This window comes from Camelus bactrianus, chromosome 4 (genome assembly GCF_048773025.1).
Source record: "Camelus bactrianus isolate YW-2024 breed Bactrian camel chromosome 4, ASM4877302v1, whole genome shotgun sequence".
NCBI classification, from domain to species: domain Eukaryota; kingdom Metazoa; phylum Chordata; class Mammalia; order Artiodactyla; family Camelidae; genus Camelus; species Camelus bactrianus.
The window spans coordinates 71,353,741-71,375,960 of NC_133542.1; the positions used below are offsets into that span (position 1 = coordinate 71,353,741).

The following is a 22,220-nucleotide window of genomic DNA, read 5'->3' on the forward strand; positions in this document are numbered from 1 at the left end:
CTTCTTGTTCTAAAGGTTTCTAAACTGATTTGATCCATGTGAAAGGCATTCCTGTGGGTGCTTAGAATCTCACAATGATAGTCAACCACCTTGTTGGAGACGTAATGCAACTTCTAGAATGAAACCATCATTTTTTTAAATTATTTTTTTAGTGGAGGTACTGGGGATTGAACCCAGGGCCTCCTGCATGCTAAGCATGTGCTCTGCCACTAAGCTGTACCTCTATCCCCTAACGTCATCTTCTTGATAAAAACCTCCGCGTTGAGATTTTCTTCTCACTAAAAGTAGTTAAGAATTAGTGTAAGAGGTATTTTCCCCACTGAACACAGATCCTCGAACTGGGAATGTCTCACCCCTGTCAGCTCAGGTCATGGCATCAGCTGCAGCTAGTGTCTCCAGTCCTGAGTGAAGCTGGCTCAGTGTTGTTCCGTCTGACCAGGAGCACTGAGCAGAAACTTAGCAGTTAAGGGATAAAGGTGTCATAGCAAACCTTGGAGTGAAAACCTTGACCTGTGTTAAGGTCTAGAGCGTTTCGCGCCCTGCTCTGCGCTTGCTCTCCTCTGGGGGCCAAGCCGTGGGAGAGTGAGAGGGGCTCTCCAGTGAAGAGCCCATGTTCGTCTCCCTAGGCATTAGACGAATTTGCAACCAAGCTCATTCAGAACAACCACTATGCAATGGAGGATGTGGCCACTCGCCGAGATGCGGTAAGTGTCCGGCTCCTTCGTGCACCTTCTTTCTGCCCGGGGGTATCCCTTCCAAGAAAGGTCTGGTGGGGACTGCGAGCTGGAGATTCACAGGGAGCCTTGTCTTTTAGCTGTTGAGCCGCCGCAACGCCCTCCACGAGAGAGCCATGTACCGCCGGGCCCAGCTGGCCGACTCCTTCCACTTGCAGCAGTTTTTCCGCGATTCTGATGAGCTCAAGAGCTGGGTCAATGAGAAGATGAAGACTGCCACAGATGAAGCGTATAAAGTAATGTCCCGTTAGCGTTGCCGTGTAGTACGTGGGTAGTTAGCCAAGCACACAGCTCTCACAAGTAAATTGTAGCTTAGGGAAGAAATCAGAAATTACCAAAAACATGCTATTTCATGAAAGCTGACCGTTTTACACATCCCCCTATAAAGATAAATGTGAAGGTAACACAGTCTAACTTGATGTCCTCAGGCTCCAGGTAGAACCCCCTTCTTTCTTTTATTGGCAGGACCCCTCCAACCTACAAGGAAAAGTGCAGAAGCATCAGGCTTTTGAGGCTGAGCTCTCAGCAAACCAAAGCCGCATTGATGCCCTGGAGAAAGCCGGGCAAAAGCTGATTGACGTCAACCACTATGCCAAGGATGAGGTAGCAGCTCGCATGGATGAAGTCATCAGCCTGTGGAAGAAACTGCTAGAGGCCACAGAGCTGAAAGGTGAGAGAAGCCACACGGGATTGCGGCCAGGACATCCAGGGAATTAAATTTTCCTCCCCGGGGACGTGTTTAGGGACGCACACCACCCAGGGAAGGGGAGCTGGCTGACATGGTGTTTGGGCGCGTTTCCTGAGCAGGAGTCACCTGCCTCGGGTTCTGAATGCTTTGCTAGTTTGGTGAATGGGGTTGAGCGTGCCGGCGGAGGTTGGGGGCAGGCTGAGTGAAAAAGCAATGAGTTTGTCACCCGCCCTCATGGAACTGGACTTCGTCTCTGAAAAATCAAAGGTTGTCTGTGAGCCGGGGACGTCTAACCGTTCTCAAGCCCTCATCTCACAGGGGTTAGTGTGGTTTTTAAACAGCTTCCAGTTCAGCATCGAGCAGGTAGAGCGGGGGTTGCAGTTTTTTTTCACCTTCGTGATACAAGTGAAGCTGTAATCAAAGCCCTGACCCGTGGTCTTTTCACTAAGATGTCATGTTTAAGGGCAGTGTTGACAGGAGGAGAGTGTTAACAAACTTGCCTCCTTGACTAGGAATAAAGCTCCGCGAGGCCAACCAGCAGCAGCAGTTTAATCGCAACGTCGAGGATATCGAACTGTGGCTGTATGAGGTGGAAGGTCACCTGGCCTCCGATGACTATGGCAAAGACCTCACCAACGTCCAGAACCTCCAGAAGAAGCACGCCCTGCTGGAGGCTGACGTGGCTGCACACCAGGTACGGGGACTGGCGTTGGGCCCATGAGTGCAGAATCAGTAGGAGTGAGAACGGCAGGTCAGTCAAGGCCAAACTGGTTTGGAGAGCGATGAAGTGTGTCAGTGCGCTTAGAGAACTGTACAAGCACCATTTGCTTTTGCTCTAATTAGACTGCCTTCTTGAGCTTTCTGGGAGCAAAATGAGGGGAAAACGATGGCAGAAAGAGTACTTTCAGGTGTGGGGAAAGAACCACGTTCTGTTTCTCAGTATGTGACCCAACCACATCTGAAGTAACAAGGTCAGCCTGGCAACATCCATAACATAGTTGCCCAACACTGGTCCAGGCTTTCAGGACTGTCCTTCTCCATTCACAGGATCGAATTGATGGCATCACCATTCAGGCTCGCCAGTTCCAGGATGCTGGCCATTTTGATGCTGAAAACATCAAGAAGAAGCAGGAAGCCCTCGTGGCTCGCTATGAGGCTCTGAAAGAGCCCATGATTGCCCGGAAGCAGAAGCTGGCCGATTCTCTGCGTTTACAGCAGCTCTTCCGTGATGTTGAGGATGAGGAGACATGGATTCGAGAGAAAGAACCCATTGCTGCGTCCACCAACAGAGGTCAGCCTGCCTCTGTCATGTAGGAATCAAGGGGGTCGGGGCTCTAGTCTTACAGGATAAAGGGGACCAGTGTCAGAATGAACAAGGTCAAGTTTAAGTTAAACTGTGGGGGAAGGAGCTAAGAGTGACAGTTATGCTGACTTTTCTCATAGTGACTCGGGAGTGGTTTCTGCTTTCAGGCAAAGATCTGATTGGAGTCCAGAATCTGCTAAAGAAACACCAAGCCCTTCAAGCAGAAATTGCTGGGCATGAACCCCGCATCAAAGCAGTTACACAGAAGGGGAACGCCATGGTGGAGGAAGGTGAGTGAGTGTCAGGATGGTGGCTTGCTTTCATTCCCACGGCTCCCTCCTGGGAAGGTGGAGAGCGTGGACCCGAGTCAGGCTGGCTGTGGGGTTGAAGACTGTCCCCGCTCTCTCCCAGCTGTGACCTTGACTATCCTGTAGTCTCTCTGAACCTGAACTCCTTACCTCTGAAGTGGGGATGGCAACACCTGCTCCCACAGTGAGGGTTAAATGGGGTCAGGTGTGGGGAGTCCGACACGGCACCCTGAGCATGTGAGTCTCTGTGGCCGAGAACTAGGGATGCTGGGTTTTTATTGTTTCTTTATGATGACATCACTGACGCCACCTAGGGATCTCTGCTTCTTAGAGTCTAGACAGACATCATGGTTTGAGGAGGCAAAAACCTAGCAAATCTGCTAAAGGATCAGGACCTGGGCCTCTTATAAAACTGGGAAAGATGCAGTGTCGAAGTGCTGTGGGCACACAGACCTTTCCTGTCCTTCTGCCACGTGTCAGTGTGCCCCTCATCCCCCTCCCCTGCCCGCCTCCCAGGCCATTTTGCTGCAGAGGACGTGAAGGCCAAGCTCAATGAGCTCAACCAGAAGTGGGAGGCGCTGAAATCCAAAGCGTCACAGCGGCGGCAGGACCTGGAGGACTCGCTGCAGGCCCAGCAGTACTTCGCCGACGCCAACGAGGCGGAGTCCTGGATGCGGGAGAAGGAGCCCATCGTGGGCAGCACCGACTACGGGAAGGACGAGGACTCCGCCGAGGTGAGCCGCGCCGCGGTCTGCGGGGGCTCGGGCTGGGGGCCGGTTAGGGAGGTGCAGCCTCGTGGTTATCTGCTTTTCAGGGTGTCTCAGAATCTCTTTTCACTTTTTACTGTGGAGATTCAGTCAGACCTGAGGGAGAGAGAAGACGGCCCGTCACCCCAACTGTTACATTTCCCCTCTCTTGTCACATTCACGCACACAGCGCATTGTTAGCCATCTGTTTTGAGTGGAACTATGAAGTTTTACTCATCAAGGTCCAGGTGTAGCCCTGTGCCTACCCTTTTTCTTTCCAGTCTTCCCAGAAACTGGAAAGAGCTGAGTATTGACGTGACTATATGTGATTTTTGGAAATGGTGGTAGGGAAATGGGGACTCACCTGGTGTGGTGAGGAAAAGGGTTCCTGGGGGGAGAGCAGAGTGTGCAGCCAACTTCCACTTACTGGGAATGTGTAGTTCTCAGGATGGATGGTGGATCCACTGACACGGGTGATACTGTTCTTTATGTCCCATAATTCAGTATGTAAAGGCATGGGGAAAAGAATAGAAATCACAGTATTTCCTCCAAATTAAATGTTTATTGGAAAGGGAGACAGAGCAGAGAGCCAGGGGTGATGGAATTGTCATGGGAGTGAATAGATTTCAGAGGCCGGTGGCAGCAGGGGACGGGGGCTCCAGCTCCTTGCTCAGGGTCTCTGTGTGTAACGTCGGTTTCAGGCTCTGCTGAAGAAACACGAGGCTTTGATGTCCGACCTCAGCGCCTACGGCAGCAGCATCCAGGCTCTCCGGGAGCAAGCTCAGTCGTGCCGGGTGAGGCAGCTGGGAGTTCAGTGGGGTGGTGGGGGTGGGGGACCCAGACGCTGCCAGCAGGAGTCATGGTCGTAGGTGACATTCTTGTGACCTTAAAGGTACCAGGCAGCTAAACTTCCTGAGTCAGATTTTTATCAGTAGCTTTAGAGAGTAACTCTCACAAAACGTGTGCTTGGTGAAATTGATACAGCTGTTGCCGTTGGAATCTGTCGTGTGTTTAGATCTCACACCGTGGACATCCTTTAACCGTGTTTGCCCTTCATTTGGATTTTTTAGCAACAAGTGGCCCCCATGGATGATGAGACCGGAAAGGAGCTGGTCTTGGCCCTCTATGACTACCAGGAGAAGAGCCCTCGGGAGGTCACCATGAAAAAAGGAGATATTCTCACCTTACTCAACAGCACCAACAAGGCAAGGATAGGACATGGCCGTGTGTGGGTTTCCGTCAGCACCGCGATTCTGCTCAGCTGGGTGTCTTGCGAGGGTGTCTCTCCTGGATGACACTGATTTAGAGTTTGAAAAGATACTGGAGTCTCCTAGTCAACCTCCTGCTTCAGAAGGGTTTATCCTGTTTTGCCTGTGATCAGGAAGATGACAGTCTTTTTCTGGAATATCTAAAAGCTAGTGTGGCAACTCACCCTCAAGGGTAGCTTTTTTCACTATTGAACACCTCCAAGTGGAATATTTTCTCTTGTGAGCCAAAGTCTGCCTGTCTAACTGGTATGTGCTGGTTCTTTATCTAGACTGTGCAGCCACAACAGGCAGTTGAGGACGGCTCTAACATTACCCTGTAGGCTCTGTTCTCAATTGGATGCTGCCTGGTTCATCAGCCTTTCTTCCTTGACATACTCTGGTTGGACAGTGGCCTTGTAGTGAGGCCATGATGCTCCACCTGTCACCTGACTAATCCAGACATGGCTTAGGCTGGAGGATGTCCTCACTGTTGTGAAGAACCTCCTTATTCCCACACCCTCGGTTTACCCCACTCATGAGAGTTTGGGGAAGCCTGATTCATAGCTTTCTATTGACTCTAAACCTAAACTAACCTGCGGGTCTAACTCTGGTTTACCCAAGAGCAGCGTCATGCAGTAGGAATTCCTGTGACTGTGGGTATTTATGTCTGCGCTGGCGCTGCAGCAGCTGCTAGCTGCAGGCGATGTGAAGCACTGCGTATCATGTGGCTCGGGGCTGCAGAGTTAACGCAGGGTTGGGTCCAAGCAGAGAGAAGGACAGCGTCACCGCTGCTTCACTCGTGACCCTCTCCAGACTTGGCAGGTCACAAAGGGACCGAAATTTCAGTCCTTAAACCCCAGGTGACTTTGGCACTATTGTGGGATCCTCTTGATGTGATTGGAGCCCTCTTCTGTCCGAACACATGTGCACATGTGCCCGTGCGCCCAGGCCTCCTTGGATTCTCCCTTCCTCAGGGGAGGGATTAGCTTTCAAGTCTCTTTATTTCCCCATAGGACTGGTGGAAAGTGGAAGTGAACGATCGTCAGGGTTTTGTGCCGGCTGCATACGTGAAGAAGCTGGACCCCGCGCAGTCTGCCTCCCGGGAGAACCTCCTGGAAGAGCAGGGCAGCATCGCGCTGCGACAGGACCAGATCGACAACCAGTAAGGGCTGCGCGGTTGGTCACACAGGTCCGGTCCAGGCATCGGTTGGGGCCGAGGTTTAGACAGTGTGTCCTGAGGCTTCCAGAGCGAATGTTCTTCTGGTGCCCGTCTGCCCTCGAGGACGTAGTCTTCCTGCTTTCCCCAAGTCACTTCTGACACACACGACTCTGCTGGAACCCCAGATCCCTGGCCCGTACTTTTATTTTCCTTTGTTTTGTTTTATTCCCTTCTATTTGCGAGTTTCTTTTCCTAAACAGCATCTTCTGATCATTACTATCTTATCTTTCGTCCTCTAGTTCAGGAAGTTCTTTCTGAAATCGGGTTTTTAGCTGTTCCACACTCTACAGCTCTGCCCTTTGTAAAAGGCTGGATAGAGAGTCTCGACCATGGCTTTGTCCTCTGAGAATGGAGTTTATTTTTTATGAAATGGCTCTGTCTTCTTTTCTGTAGCTGAGCCTCCATAAAGACCTGTGTCCCTCACTCAGGTATTATCTTACTCCACTAATGAAGTTAAAAGCTTTGGACCCTTGAGAGATAATCCAGAAAATACATTCTCACTAGAGTTTAGAACGATAGGACTTTTCTGACCCTAATGATCCCTGCAAAGGTCAGTTATTTGTATACTTACTGACTTTTTCTGTTAACGTTGAGACAAGAAGAGGTTTTGGCCTGGGTGGTAAATACAACAGCAAAAAAATGGACCAGACGTGTGACTAAAGTTGCAACTTAGCCCTCAGTAAAATCATTTCCTCTGGGCAGTCGCTTTATTCCCTGGCTTGCTCTGTGAAGTGACCAGTGTTTCTAGCACAGGAGAATGTACTGCCTTAAGCAAGGGAGACGTCAGGAAAATGAAGGTGAACTAACCCTCTAATTTAATTGAATTTTCCTGCTTTACTGTGATTTCATTCCCTGCCTCGGCTGCTTCCAAGAGCATTTGAATGACTCCTTAATTTTCCCCCCATGATACATCTACCATCATGGCACCAGTCGGAGCTGCCGCCTCTCCTCCCTGTGGATTAATCCCACTAATTCGTGCATGCCTTTGCTGTGCCCCTCTGTGCAGGACACGCATAACTAAGGAGGCCGGCAGTGTATCTCTGCGTATGAAGCAGGTGGAAGAACTGTGAGTAGGCTGGAAGCCGTGCCGAGCACCGTGTCCATGGCCCTCCCTGTCCATCCTCCCTCTGCCGCTTCTCTTGAAGGCACTCGTTCATCCAGGAAGGCGAGGTGGTGGGAGGGGCCGCATCTCTGGCAGCCGCTTTCGCTCACGAGGGAAGGTTTCGGTGAAGCTGTGTCAGCTGATGGCGCTTCTCTCGTTGGTTGCTTATGTGCAGCTGTGTGTTCAGAGTGTGGTTGGTTCCCCTCCTGTTGGCTTTTGTGCTGGACCAGCCGCTCTCAGCAGCAGACCTGCAGGCCGATGTGGTAGTGTCCTCAGTAGGCAGGAAACTAAGTGCCTCTCTTAAAGTGCTCTGATTCTTGGTAATTCATTCCCTTTCTATTTCACTTTTGGAAGCTTAGACTTGCTTCTAGATTTTTTTTTTTTTAACTTTTAACTCAGTTGTATTAAGTTTGTCATTTTCATGTCTCCAAAAATAGTAGGAGTTCAGCCTTTGGTATTTTAGTTCCCCAGGGGTAGAGTATGCTTTGATTCTTCCTAAGAAATTTTCAGCTAATGAAACATGAATTGCATGATTTTCATTCTGAAGTTGCCAAAACTTTCTGAGAAATGCATTATTTTAGAAACAATAGAAATTTCCTACTCTTCCAGAGATACTAGCGTCCTCTGTGAGGCTGTTTTAAAGCTCAGTTGTACCTTGCCCTACCGTCGGGTCTGCTGGGAGAATCATACAACAGGAGAACAGCCCTCTGTGTACATTACACCCAGAAAATTCATCTCATCTCTCAGCTGTAGTCGCATGAAGCCTGTGTTGTTCTGCTAAGCGCTTGGTTTCGGTCATTTGTGATTGTGATGTTTTAAGTGCACACTTGGCTGAGGGATGAGTGTGCCTGGCGGTCCCAGCCACCCGGTTGTGAACAGTAGCGTGTGTGCTTGTCCCAGAGGCTGTCTGTGGGTCCTTGGGGTCTTCATCTTCATCCACGTTCTGATACTTTGTCACCAGGTCACCATCATTACAAACTCATAGCCTTGGACCCACATCTTGGAGACAGCTGGTGGTTTGCCATTGTGTTGGCCTCTGGAGGATGCTAACTGCCTCCCTTGCCCCTCTTGTCACCCTCTTGAATCCCGTCAGGTACCATTCTCTGCTGGAACTGGGTGAGAAGCGCAAAGGCATGTTGGAGAAGAGTTGTAAGAAGTTTATGCTGTTCCGTGAAGCAAATGAGCTGCAGCAGTGGATCAATGAGAAGGAAGCGGCCCTGACCAGCGAGGAGGTCGGCGCAGACTTGGAGCAGGTGGAGGTGCTGCAGAAGAAGTTTGACGACTTCCAGAAGGTACAGCCGTCTTGCAGCTGAACTGAAAAATTGTTCAAAGATCTGGTTCTCTTGATTTTTGACTGCAGGGTACCACAGTGAAAGCTACATAGATAATATTCCACCATCTATGTAGCCTTTTTTTAAGTGAGTTTAATGAGAACTTTTCTTGGACTGGTTTACTTTTGAGGAAACATATGCAGTTTTCTCTACACATTGTTTTAAGAACTTTCCTGAACCTCATGTCCAAAAAAAAATGTGATTTTTTAAGTTGGGGGCGAATTCACATACCATTCAGTTAACCATTTTAAAGGGTACAATTCAGGAGCGCTTAGTACATTCACAGTGTTGTATAACCATCACCTCTGTCTGGTTCCAGAACATTTTGTATCACTTCAGAAGGAAACCACATGCCCATTAAGCAGTCGCTTCTCATCACCCTCCAGCCCAGCACCCGACAACCGCTGGCCTGCTTTGTGTCTCTGGATATATGTATTCTGGACATTTTATATAGGTGGAATCATGTATTTTGTGACTTTGCTTTCGCTGAACATAACATTTTCGAAGTTCATCCATGTAGACGTGTACATGGTCTATAACTTTTTATGGCCAACATTCCATGGTATGCGTATACCACAGTTTGTTTATCCATTCTTGAGTTTAGAAGTATTCCTATAACCAGTTCAAATAGGTGGGGGCTTTGCTCCCACAGTGGCTAGCAGTAAAATTCAGTTACACTTTTACTGTGTGTCCTCTCTCCCACAAAGAAAGGTTTAAAAAAAAAAACCCATTCAACCAGAATAAGGGTTCATTAACTACAGTTAGTTCAGTAAAATGAGACAGACTTTCCAATAGCCTGTTGTTTTCTTAATTCCTTGATAGGGACAATCAGGTTTTTCTGATTTAGGTCACTGCCAAGGAGTAGAAAAATCATTTACGGGATGCCTGTTAAACGGAAATTTACAGCTTCAGACCATAGTTGATGAATGTCTGTTGCCCTTCTCCTTTGAATTGCTATTGTTGCTTTTAGTTATTTTGTCTTTTTCTTTAAAGGATCTCAAGGCCAATGAGTCGCGGCTGAAGGACATTAACAAGGTGGCTGAAGACCTGGAGTCTGAAGGTCTGATGGCAGAGGAGGTGCAGGCAGTGCAGCAGCAGGTGAATGTCTGGCTCTTGTGTGGAGCGTTCCGTCCCGCTCCTCTGTAGCCCAGCGAGCATGCTCTGTAGCGCAGTTACTGCCGGGGAGCAGGTCTAGTCCTCTGCGGGACCTGCACCATCTGGCTTACTCTTTGGTTTTTTTGGTTGGTTGGTTGGTTTAGGGTGGAGGTAATTAGGTTTATTTATCTACTTAGTTATTTTAGTGGAGGTACTGGGGATTGAACCCAGGACCTCGTGCGTGCTAAGCACACTCTACCACTGAGCTCTACCTCCCCTCCACCCCAGTTTACTCTTGACAGCAGGGAAGAACAGCTCCTGTCTCCCCCGCATGCCCATTAACTGTTGTGAAAGTTGTTTGATGTTTCTTTAGCCTTTAACTGGTTACTAAAGTCATGCAGTTCTTTAGATGAATAAATGAAAGGTTTTGTATATAAACACTTGGTCTCTCTGTAGACTTTAAGAAGTTCCTGTAGGGGAGAGGGGCCTGTATAGCTCAGTGGTAGAGCATCTGCTTAGTATGCACGAGGTCCTGGGTTCAATCCCCAGTACCTCCTCTAAAATAAATGAATAAACCTAATTACCTTCTCTGACAAACGAAACAAAACAAAACAAAAAGACAATTAAAAAAAAAAGTTCCTGTGGCCATTCGGGTTGCCTGCCTTTTTGTAATTTTCTCCCGCTCTCCAGGAATGACATGACAGGGATGAGTGTTACTTAGAAGTTTGTTTTTCCTCCAGTAATAAAGCTGGTTTTCCTCTCTCCTTGTAGGAGGTGTATGGCGCGATGCCGAGGGTAAGTGTCAGGGGCTCCGTGTGGAATGTGAACTTGAGAAGGATCAGATCTTGGGAAGAGTATGAAGTCGAGAGCCTCATAAGGGTTTCTGTTCTTGAACCTCAGAAATGCCTTTTGTGTATAAAAATCTGTGGAAAAGAAAGCAGAAATTGGTTTCAATTTGCCATTCTCCAAAAGACCAAAATAGTTTTTATTTCTTCATTTCCTAAACCTTTTCCACAGCAATTATTTAGGTTATTATCCTTTTTCAAAGTATCCTATGGATATGACGTAAAGAGAAGCTGGTCATTTTCTTACTAAATTTCCACATTCTCTCCATTTCTTCCACATGAAAAAAAAAAGAATTTTTCTCTCCTGTTTGTTTGCTTCATTTCCCTCAAGCGGCCTTGCCGTTCGCTGCCAGCCAGTGATAAGCTGTGAATCACAGCGGGGAGCTGCTGTTCTGGCTGATTTCTCTGTGAACTTCCCAGCATTCGGAGGGAAGGCGGGGTGCTGCGTTGTTTTGTGCTCAATTGTTCAGCTGCCTAAACGCCTCCTTTTTCTTCTAATAGGATGAAACTGATTCCAAGACAGCCTCCCCATGGAAGGTAAGGACTCCTTTCCACATTATTGTTTCCGAAGGTTTTCTAGGAGCAGAAATACTTTTTGTCCTTTTCTGCTGTGCCTGTTTGTTAGTATTCAGGCTTGTCTGAGCCTGGTGTCTTTCTGATCCTGGTGTTGTGTTCTTTGAATCTCATGTCTTGAAATGTGATGCTTAATTTGCAAAAGCAGAATGTCCCCAAGTAGATGTACAGTGTAAGTTCCATTAGATCACATTTGTCCTGCACCATCACCACCAGAGGATACAGCTGGCCCTCTGTATCCCTGGGTCTGCATCTGCAGGTTCAAACAACCACCAATTGAAAATACTAGTATTCGATCCATGGTTGGTTGAAATCAAGGATGCGGAATCCACACATACAGAGGGCCAACTGTAAGAGACTTGAGCAACCTCAGGGGTCCTGGGACCACTCCCCATCGGGTACCAAGGATATAGGGGCAACTGCACTTTGTAGAGGTCACACTTGCATAGTCTGGCATGGTCCCATCAGTAGGTCTGCAGCCCAGAAGAAGATGACGTGAGGATGAGCAGTGGAGTACACTTCCCCCTCATTGTCTGTCTGACTGCTTGCTCCTGTGGCCTAAGAAAGGCTTCATAGAAGATCCAGATCCTGAGGAGAGAGGTGAAGAGGGGACACCAGGTGTTTATCAACTGCAGTGGACGTTATTCCAGACAGACTTAGGGTGGTGCCTGACCAGAGTGGGCGTGACTCTGACCTGGGGGACAGGGGAGAAGCTTTTTCACATGAAGTGTTTGTAGCTGTGATTGTGGGGCTAGCTACCTGAGTCCCAGTTCTGGCCCCTTCCTCCTCACCCACTCTTCAGGAAGTGTCACGGGAGTTCTATAACTCAGAGCAGGTTTCTGCTTTATGAGAGTGTGCCTTCCTAAAATAAGAGGAAAGCATGAAAACCTAAAACCATAGAGGCTCCCCACACTGGCCCCTAGGTTGTACTTCTCAGCCCTGCCACCTGGTTTGGCCTATTGTGAGGACCTAGGCTGAAAGGAGTCCGTTTCTTTAGCCTCCTTATCCTTCCTGGCTCAGACTCTTCTGCTTCTTAAAATAAGCTCCAAATTAGGGGGAAGGGTGCATGTTTTTCTCAGTTCAGCTTTCTCCCCTTTTCTCAATCTTAACTTTCCTTAAATGCAAAATCCAATCATTGGTTATGTGAATGGGCAACACCCTTATCTACCAGACCTCCTGGCAGATTTTGCCAGAGTATTTCTGATAACAAGTATTATCTCAAAAATATATTTCAGATGGCTTTACAAACTACAGTATCTCCTATTCCTGAAAAGGATCGGAGACAATAAATGTCTGCCTTCTGAACCCTGTGCACACCCACACTGGTTGAAAATGGCACCTGGGGCGGTAGGGAAATAGCTCAGTAGTAGAGCGTGTGCTTAGCATGCACAAGATCCTGGATTCAAACTCCAGTACCTCCATTAAAAAAAAGAAAAGAAAATGTCACTTGGGTGTGTCATAGGAACATCCAGGAGCCTAACTCCCTGCGTCCAAGCTCGGCTCCTCCTTGTCTTTACGTATTTGACGAGAAGGTGTCACGGTGCCTGCCAAGGGGTTTCTTTCAGATAAAGCTCGCTGGGCTCTGAGATCCCAGGGGCATTTGCTTTTTTTTAGAGGAAGTAACTGCATTGATGAGAAGAAAGCTAATTCACCAGTTTACTTTCTTTTTCATCTGGTAAGGCTGTTGCCCATAGTTCAAGGGGACACTGTTAGAAGGGACAGCAGTCCAATAACCATAAATAGAAATGAAATTAATGGTGTATTTAATGATTTAAATAAACAGCTGCCAGCATTTGTTAAACCAAGTGTGTTTTCTGGACTGTTCTGTAATAGGGGCAAGAAACAGATATCAATCGGTATTCTTTGAGCTGGTTTTTTCTGTCCAGTCAGCTTTTTTAATTGTGGTTTTCACCACTCTTTTCACTCTTGGAGTAAAATTAATCAGCGAGGTGGGTCTGATTGTGCACTTGTATTTCTTCTTGATTCTCTGGTCCTTGAGACTTTTATTACTGCTGTGCTCAGGATTTTGATGGTATCCATTTACAATCATTTTGGTGGACAATTGAGACCTAATTCACGGCACTTGCATCTCAGATTTCTCTCTTAATCGGCAGACACTTGATTAGTGTGCTCTTCTGCTTTCCTCCCCACATAGTCTGCTCGCCTGATGGTTCACACCGTGGCCACCTTTAATTCCATCAAGGTAAGAAACTGTGGCAGCTTCGCTTGTCTCCTGGTCTCCTTCGCTGTTTCCTTCTTCGTCTTCAGCAAGGCACTTGTTCAGATTAGTTGTGTGAGCTGTAGCACTTGTCACTCTCCTGGGTCCAAGGGGACAAATCCCGACTCTCCTCGTGCAGCAGGCGGGCATGGTTGGCTTTCCCAGTTGAGACCTTGCCAGGTCTAACCAGTGGAGCCAGCCTCCCCTTACCTCCCAGGAGGGCCGGGATCTACGAGGAGGGTGTTGTCCAGGAGGCAGTTAATGCCTTTCTTGCCTCCTTTCTGGACCCCAAGCTGGTCTGTCTCCCCGGTACAAGGTCCTGCAGCTCTGCTGCTGCTCCCTGGCAGGGCGGCCGTGCCTGGGTGGGGAGCAGTAGACGCGGGGATTTAGCCACTCAGCAGTTACTGTGAAGCCGTCACTAAGGCAGACACCAGGCTGGGAGCTGAGAGTGAGGCTAAGTCAGCGTTGTGTCTCCTGCTGCTTCCGAGGTGATTCCAAGTCAGGTGCTGGTGGAGTGTCAGCACCGTGGGCTGTGGCGAGGTCTGACTTTCTGGATTTGTGCTGCCATTGCGTACTAATTGATTGAACCAGGGAGGCTGGAAAAAGGAAATTGTGCCCCAGCCTTTCGTTTCAAGTTAAGCCACCATCCTCTGGTTCTTTGGCCCCTTTCCCAGAGTCTGATGTGGACTGACGCTTTGCTGTCCTCCCGCAGGAGCTGAACGAGCGGTGGCGGTCCCTGCAGCAGCTGGCCGAGGAGCGGAGCCAGCTCCTGGGCAGCGCCCACGAAGTGCAGAGGTTCCACAGGTGAGGGGCGGCCCGAGCTGCAAGGGGGTGGGGAGGCGAAGGTCAGTTTACATCAATAGCCCCCAGCCTTGCCGACCACGGCCTTGGAGTCACGGCTGGATCTTGTTGATGTTTGTGCTCTGGCACCTGGGACCGTGTCTCACACAGGTGCATGGGGTGCTCAGTAGCTACTGCGGAGGGCTGAGTGTGTGTGCCCTGTTCGTTTGAGCTGTGGTGGTGGCCACTGACACGTGAGCAGATGCCAGCGGGATGAAATTTCTGATTTGTCCTGAAGTCGTGGCAACCATACTAGGCAGTTACTAACTTGAATGTGTGTCTCACCTGTAGAGATGCTGATGAAACCAAAGAATGGATTGAAGAGAAGAATCAGGCTCTAAACACAGACAATTATGGCCACGACCTGGCCAGCGTCCAAGCCCTGCAGCGCAAGCATGAGGGCTTTGAGCGGGACCTCGCGGCTCTCGGCGACAAGGTGAGAGGATGAGGTGCGGAGTCGTCTCCTACGGGTCTGCCTGGAGCTCCCTCCATTCTGCTCCCTCACCACCTTCTGCCCCCAGGTGAATTCCCTCGGGGAGACCGCCGAGCGCCTGATCCAGTCCCACCCCGAGTCGGCCGAGGACCTACAGGAGAAATGCACCGAGTTAAACCAGGCGTGGAGCAGCCTGGGCAAGCGCGCTGACCAGCGCAAGGCCAAGCTGGGCGACTCCCACGACCTGCAGCGCTTCCTCAGCGACTTCCGGTGAGGAGCCCTGGCCCTGGGGCATTGGCCTTCCTCGTGTCTTTTCTGCTAGGGGAGTCATCCAGGCTCCATGTGAACTATGCAGACTACCGGGTGCCAGGAAGTCAAAAAGAAGTCTCCGCTTCCTGTCCAAGTCTGTGCACACACGTCTCCCCCTCCTCAGACGTGTCTGTCACTCAGTGTAGACACCTTAGTCTTTCCTCTGAACTTTTTGTTTTTAATTGTAGTTGAGTTACAATATCGTGCTAGTTTCTGGTGTGTGACATGGTGATTCAGTTACACACGAGTATGTTCTTTTTTTATTTTTCATTATAGGTTATTTTAGACTATTGAATATAATTCCCTGTGCTCTGCAATGGGACCGTGTTTATCTAGTTTGTATATATCCACGATTTTTTTTTAATTTAGAAAAATTTTAAGGCTAGAGAGAAATGGAAAGAATAAAACCATGAACACCCATGATACCCTTCACCTGTGGTCGCAGGGCAGCTTTCTATGACATTTGCTTTTGTTTTTGTGAGCCTCTTGGAAGTAGGTTGCAGGTATCTGTACTTTACATCTGATACTTCAGCATGTAGCTCCTGGGAACAAGGGCCTTCTCCCACCATCACACCTAGGAAATCCTAACACTGGTGCAGTCATATTCCATGGAAGTCCATGCTCCCCAACTGTCTCAAGTGTGTGTTTTAAAGCCAGGCCTGAGTTTGTGACCAGGATCCTGTCGGGCATTTCTATTCGTAGTCTTGTCTCCTCAGCCTTGAATAGTGCCCTCTGCCCTCTTTGTCTTTCGCGACGTCAACTTGAAGAGTCCAGCTGTCTTGTAGAAGGATCCATGACCTGCCACCTGTCTTTTTGAAGGCCGCGTAGCATTCCACTGAGTGGGTGATAGCTTGTTTCGCAGTCTCACTTAGGACAGACACTTCCTTTGTATGTTCTGTGCCATCTAGCAGTGACCCCTCCCACACACAAGTGTATGTGTGTACGAGTGTTTCATCTGGGGCCTTCCCTCTGCTGGGGCGGGAGTTGGCAGTTGGTGCTCTTCCAGTCACAACCTCTGGTAGGAGGTCCCAACTGTTTTTAGTTTTTTTTTTTTTTTTTTAATGGTTTTTTTTTTTGTTTAACATACCATAGTTAACCATTTTAAAGTGTGTAGTTCAGTGGCATTTAGTGTGTTCAGTGTTGTGCAGCCACACTCTCTAGTTTTGAAACTTTTTCATCATCCTAGAAGAACACCCCAAACCCCAGCAGTAGTCACACCCCATTCCCCTCTGCTTCCTGTCTCTGTGGCTTTGCCTATTCTGGGTGTATTGTACAAAAGGAAGCTTACAGCACGTGACTGCACACTGATGTTTGCACCCCTGTAGGTGGACATCTGCAAGAAGCTGGGTTAAATGCATGCATAGGCCTAGGACTTTTAAGGCTTAATTCTAAACAAAGGCATTTTCATTTGAAGCTGTAGAAAACTTAACCACAGCTACTGTATCTGTTAGAACCTGTTATCCTACAGGGTGAAAAGATCTTTGTTATAAACCTGTTCATTTTTGCCTCTGAGAAATTCTTGGTATTTTTTCTTACTATTTCAGTAAGACAAATAAGAAGCTTTGAAATGCTTTGCCCAAAGCTCTAGTCCCATTCAGTAGATTAACTAGATTAGCCCAAGTAATCTCTGAGACAATAATTATGTAGTTCTTTCTTTTTCTGGGCAGAAGGCCTGCTTGCAATGTAACGTAACAGCTGTTTCTCTGTGGATCTGGTTTCCAGGGACCTCATGTCTTGGATCAATGGAATCCGAGGGTTGGTGTCCTCAGACGAGCTTGCCAAGGATGTCACCGGAGCTGAGGCTCTGCTAGAACGACACCAGGTAGGTGGGCCTGCTGAGTGGCAGGGATGCTGTCACCCGCTAGGCCAGGAGGACCTTTGCAGTGAGTCAGTGGTTGACGTGAGAATGGGCAGCTACTGCCAGGTACCTAATCCCTCCCCTCTTCTTGGCAGGAACACCGGACAGAAATTGACGCCAGGGCTGGCACTTTCCAGGCATTCGAACAGTTTGGGCAGCAGCTGTTGGCTCACGGGCACTATGCCAGCCCCGAGATCAAGGAGAAACTAGATGTTCTAGATCAGGAGCGTGCAGACCTGGAGAAGGCCTGGGTCCAGCGCAGGATGATGTTGGATCAGTGCCTTGAACTGCAGGTACACGCGCTGGACAGTGGCTTCTTGTTTGCTGCGGGGTTTCCGACCAGAGGCTCCACTTCCCACCTGCCTCTCCCCTCCTTTAGCTGTTTCATCGGGACTGTGAGCAAGCAGAGAACTGGATGGCTGCCCGGGAGGCCTTCCTGAATACCGAAGACAAAGGAGACTCTCTGGACAGCGTGGAGGCTCTGATCAAAAAACACGAGGACTTTGACAAAGCAATTAATGTCCAGGTGAGGCCTTTGTACCTTAGAGTCTAATCAGGATTTTTCCAGATTGACATCTTCTCTTTGTTGGTGTATTCTCTTTTCCCCTGTCAATCACTAGAACAAAAAATAGTTATTGTCTTGGTTAACTCAGTAGGAGACCTTGGCAGCTTCCTTAGATTAAAATGCTTGGTGATATGGGAGGAGGGTATAGCTTAGTGGTAGAGTGTGTGCTTAGCATGCACAAGGTCCTAGGTGCAATCCTCAGTACCTCCATTAAATAAACAAACAAACCAACCTAATCCCCCCACCCAAAAAAAAGTTTTAAAAAAAAAGGAAAGAAAGAAAAAGGTGATAGCTGAGAACTGAAATAATAATAATAATAATATATTCATATATTTGGTGTCGGCTGCACAGGAAGCAGCGTGGTCACTGCTGTGTCCAGTGAAGACCTGTGCGATCCAGGGACAGTGATATATGTACCTGAACAATATTTTAAACTTTATATATAAATTCTGGTATTTCTGAGGTTTTAATAACAGAGATGCCACAGGGAACATTTATATTGCGAAAGGGAAGAAAAACTAATCTGTGAGTAGGTAAGTGAACTCGAACATAAACCAGAAAGATGTAAAACTCTGACTCACAGACCATTTTGTTGAAAATCTGACCACCTTGTTCTGTGAAGCTGAGTTCGTCTTTGATGTCTGCTGGCGTTCAAGCCCCGGCCCTGCCCAGTGTGACCTGGAATCTTCGCGAGTTAAACTCTATCTAGTAATGATTGAAATCAAGCTTTCCTCTGGCTTTTTACCCCCCTGCTTCTAAAGTGTCAGTGTATTCTGATCCCGTCACCAGCTGATCACCCAAAATAACCGTTCTCTTCTCAAGACCCGCAGTCCAGGCGAGGCGGAGCTGGCTTGCCCACCTTGACCTCGCGCCTTTGTTTGCCGACAGGAGGAGAAGATTGCCGCTTTGCAGTCCTTTGCCGACCAGCTCATCGCCGCCGGCCACTACGCCAAAGGCGACATTTCCAGCCGGCGCAATGAGGTTCTGGACAGGTGGGTGGTCTGTGGAGCTGGCCGATCTGCTACCCTGGTGTGAGAGCCCTGGCCTGTCTCGTCCTGAGGGATGTTCATCTTTGGTCTTGGTTTCACTTTCTCAGGTGGCGACGTCTCAAAGCCCAGATGATTGAGAAAAGGTCAAAGCTGGGAGAATCGCAGACCCTCCAGCAATTCAGCCGGGATGTGGACGAGATCGAGGCCTGGATCAGCGAAAAATTGCAGACCGCAAGTGATGAGTCCTATAAGGACCCCACCAACATCCAGGTGCGCTGAGCACATGAGCTGTTTATCTCCAAAGGAGCCTGTGTTTTTGAGTAGATTTTGTTAGTAAGGCATCTGTAAAAGGGGGAGGTGCCTAGAAAACGATTTCCTCTTATCCGTGGTGAGGCCAATGAAAAGTATTTTAATAAACTGAACCGATGGGAAAGTTTCACTTAAATGATCAGAGCTGTTTAAGAAGCTGCTTTCCTCATTTGTCTCTATGGAAACCACGTCTGCTATTAAAGAATCCCCCTTCTGTTTGTTCCCAAATGCTGACCTTCCTGGGGGAAGTATGACAGCAAAATGAGTTTCTGTTGAGTAGCTGATTTGTATTTTCACCTCAGTGTACTGAACTCTTCTTATTTTAATCTATTTTTGTAGCTTTCCAAGCTGCTGGTAAGTTTCCTGTTTTTTTTAAGAGTTTAGTTACATGAGCTCCAGTGTTTGTGCTCTTGTGTATAGAACCTCGTCACTGTGGCCACATACAGTCTGCCGGTGTCTTCTCATCCCTGCTTTTCATTTCTAATCGTCCATCACACTCCATTCAAGTGTCCCTGTGGGATGTGGCTTTCTCTGTTGTAATTAGCCTGCAACCGTTCACTCCCCTTCCCTCTCTCCCAATTTATCACTTAGGCAAGTTCTGTACAATGTTTGATTTGGGGGCGGTAGTTGACTGCTGTCTTTCAAGAGGTGGGCTTCTTTTAAAAATTGAAATAATCAGGTTTTTCCATGTAAACCCGGACTCTTCTTGCCTTGGACACATGGCTCTGAGTGGCCTCGGGCAAGGAGTCCAGCCAGGTGTGAGAGTTGCATTGCCCATGCAGTCTGCCATCCAGAAGTGCTGGTCCCTGGAGAGGGACAGATAGGGATCCACAGAGTGGCAGATGATCTGCTTCCAAATCTAAGAGGAACCGGGGGTGAGAGGTTAAGATAAAAGTGAACATTACCCAAGGGGCAGTGAAAGAGACTTTTCAGTCATAATGTACCTTAGAGGTTGCTTAAATGGGTGGAAGAAATGAAGAAATAGAATTGATGGGATTTGAACCAAAGAATGACCAACAGAAGAGGAGAGTGGGGTTTTGTCAGGACGCATGGGTCTTTGAGACGCTTTGGTTCTTGTGTTTGGGCTCAGGTCTCAGCACACGTGGCGAGGACGCTTCATGTCAGTGCTGTGTTTTGCCAGCCACGTGGCTCCATCTTCTGACAGTTGCTACCCCTGAAATGAAACATTTGATGCAGAATCCTTCCCCAGCTGTACTGCTTTTTTTCTTTTAGTTCTTTTTTTCCCCAGATAACACCCTTGCCTGAGACCCTGCATTTCTCACCCAGTTGTCCCGCAGCTCTGTCCTCACACTCATGTCTTGTGGTGTCGCCTGCACCTTCTGCTGCTTTGTAGATTCTTAAGTACCCTGTCACGCCCCAGCATCAGAAGCCCGTCATACTCCCAGCCCTCTCTTCTAGCAAAGAGAAATTCCTGCCTACAGTCAGGCCTGGGTTTTGACAATATCCAGTTTTTTCTTTTTAATAATGATGGCTGCCAAATGAGAAGCTGGCAAAGCCAAGGTCTGTGGCAACTGTAGGCTTCTCCTCTGTCAACAGAGAGGCAGTCTGACCCTCATATTCCTTGCTTCATAGTGATCGCTGCAGAGCTTCTGTCCACCAAGAAGAAAGCAGTGGGTGGAAATTGATCTATAGGTAGATTTAAAACTACAGTTGGCCATTTCCATTTCCTGCAAAATGTTAGAAGGTGTATAATTCTAGGATTTCACCCCCAGATAGCTAATCCAGCTGATTTAAGAACTGACTCAATTTAGGGGGTGTAGCTCAATGGTAGAGCTGTGTGCTTAGCATGCACATTGTCTTGGGTTTGATCCCCCTTACCTCCATTAAAATAAATAAATATTTTAAAAAAATTTAATCAATTCACCTGCTCCTGAGCTGGTACATTTCCTTTCTCCTGGCCCAGACCTACTGAACTCCCAACAGACTGAACCCTAAAGTATTTCACACAAACTCTGTGATTATCTTCTGTAAAAATATTGACACTTGCCCCTAGTTCTTTAAGTTTGTTCTCCCTCCCTTCTGAGAATCCCTTCTCTCTGAAAAGACAGCCTAGCAGGCCCTGGGTTTGAAAGGTTGTGGTTTCTCTTGGTATTTTCAGAGCAAGCACCAGAAGCACCAGGCCTTTGAAGCAGAACTGCACGCCAACGCAGACCGGATCCGCGGGGTCATCGACATGGGCAACTCCCTCATTGACCGTGGGGCCTGTGCCGGCAGCGAGGATGCCGTCAAGGTACAGTTCAGCAGCTCTCTCCTTCCTGGCCCAGGAGGGGAAATGGGCTGGATTTGACTGTCACATTTGTTACTGTCACCTTGATGGTGACTTTGGAATATAGTCTTAAGGAAAACAGATGACTTTTGGCTGCATTGCTGACAGGAGATGGTGGTGAGGGTGGCTCCTGTGAATGCTGTCCGGCCTCCTCTCTGGTTACGTGTCAGATCGGCGTCAGGGGAAGGTGTCACCATGGGTTTCACCATCTCTAACAGCACCCTTCTCTTCCCCAGGCCCGGCTGGCCGCCTTAGCCGACCAGTGGCAGTTCCTGGTGCAGAAGTCGGCTGAGAAGAGCCAGAAGCTGAAAGAAGCCAACAAGCAGCAGAACTTCAACACTGGCATCAAGGACTTCGACTTCTGGCTCTCTGAGGTAGTGCCGGCGGCCTCCCTTCCCCAACTGGAGGATTTCGAGCTGTTGGGATACCGGGTCTGTCCTCACACCCAAAACTGACAAGGCAGGGCCCTCCCGGCGTCCCTCTTCACAGAAATCCTCATGCTCAGGTGTGAGTTGTGTGCTCTAAGGGGTTTATAAGCCGCAGCTTGTGGTCCAGGAGTTCGTAGCTGTCCGGACGAGGGCCTGGAGTAACAAGTGGGCATCCTGGGCGTGCCAGGACATGAAATGTGTTATGCGCGGCAGCTTTCCCTTTCGTGTTTCACTGCCAGGTGGAAGCCCTCCTGGCATCTGAGGATTACGGCAAAGACCTGGCTTCCGTGAACAATTTGCTGAAAAAACATCAGCTGCTGGAGGCGGACATATCTGCCCATGAGGTGAGTCGGGGGAGGGCAGCCAGACCTGTGTCTGGGGCACGACTGTGCATGGCTTCTAAGGAGACCCAGTGCTTTTGGGGAAGGACAGTGATGTCTGTCATTTAAAGCCAAGGTGCTCAGACATTGTGGTCTCAGGGCCATTTTATACGCTGAACTATTGAGAGCACCTAACAGTTTGTTATGTGGGTTTTAATCTATCAATATTTGCCATTATTAAAAATTAAAATTTTAAAGTTGAATTTAAAAAAATAATTTCAAAAGATTACTTACTATATGATTTCATTTATATAACATTCTCAGAACGACCAGTTACAGAGATGGAGAACAGTTTAATGGTTGCCAGGGGTTAGGTCTGGGCCGGGAGTACAACTATAAAGGTTACAAGCAAGTTCCTTTGTACGCACAGAACAAGGTCTGTGACTTGATTTTGGTGGTATTTACACAAATCT

General features: G+C 48.3%; 1 protein-coding gene across 14 annotated transcripts in view; it reads left to right on the forward strand.

Annotated features, from left to right (window-relative positions):
- SPTAN1 (spectrin alpha, non-erythrocytic 1) overlaps positions 1-22,220 on the forward strand; it is a 57,939-nt gene that overhangs the window by 21,370 nt on the left and 14,349 nt on the right. For 4 of the 14 annotated variants that reach the window (XM_074362335.1, XM_074362333.1, XM_074362341.1 and 1 more), the window contains 28 exons: positions 627-704; positions 815-970; positions 1,200-1,404; positions 1,935-2,116; positions 2,470-2,713; positions 2,893-3,015; positions 3,550-3,767; positions 4,481-4,573; positions 4,850-4,984; positions 6,040-6,188; positions 7,252-7,311; positions 8,441-8,639; positions 9,672-9,776; positions 10,545-10,568; positions 11,120-11,155; positions 13,347-13,394; positions 14,122-14,213; positions 14,541-14,685; positions 14,771-14,952; positions 16,714-16,813; positions 16,945-17,142; positions 17,229-17,375; positions 18,303-18,406; positions 18,511-18,673; positions 19,052-19,066; positions 20,832-20,963; positions 21,236-21,373; positions 21,667-21,771. In XM_074362335.1, coding sequence (XP_074218436.1) covers positions 627-704; positions 815-970; positions 1,200-1,404; positions 1,935-2,116; positions 2,470-2,713; positions 2,893-3,015; positions 3,550-3,767; positions 4,481-4,573; positions 4,850-4,984; positions 6,040-6,188; positions 7,252-7,311; positions 8,441-8,639; positions 9,672-9,776; positions 10,545-10,568; positions 11,120-11,155; positions 13,347-13,394; positions 14,122-14,213; positions 14,541-14,685; positions 14,771-14,952; positions 16,714-16,813; positions 16,945-17,142; positions 17,229-17,375; positions 18,303-18,406; positions 18,511-18,673; positions 19,052-19,066; positions 20,832-20,963; positions 21,236-21,373; positions 21,667-21,771 — 3,576 coding nt within the window. The remainder of the gene's footprint in view (positions 1-626; positions 705-814; positions 971-1,199; positions 1,405-1,934; positions 2,117-2,469; positions 2,714-2,892; positions 3,016-3,549; positions 3,768-4,480; positions 4,574-4,849; positions 4,985-6,039; positions 6,189-7,251; positions 7,312-8,440; positions 8,640-9,671; positions 9,777-10,544; positions 10,569-11,119; positions 11,156-13,346; positions 13,395-14,121; positions 14,214-14,540; positions 14,686-14,770; positions 14,953-16,713; positions 16,814-16,944; positions 17,143-17,228; positions 17,376-18,302; positions 18,407-18,510; positions 18,674-19,051; positions 19,067-20,831; positions 20,964-21,235; positions 21,374-21,666; positions 21,772-22,220) is intronic. The other 10 variants (XM_074362334.1, XM_074362342.1, XM_074362340.1 and 7 more) reach the window with 4 other exon arrangements.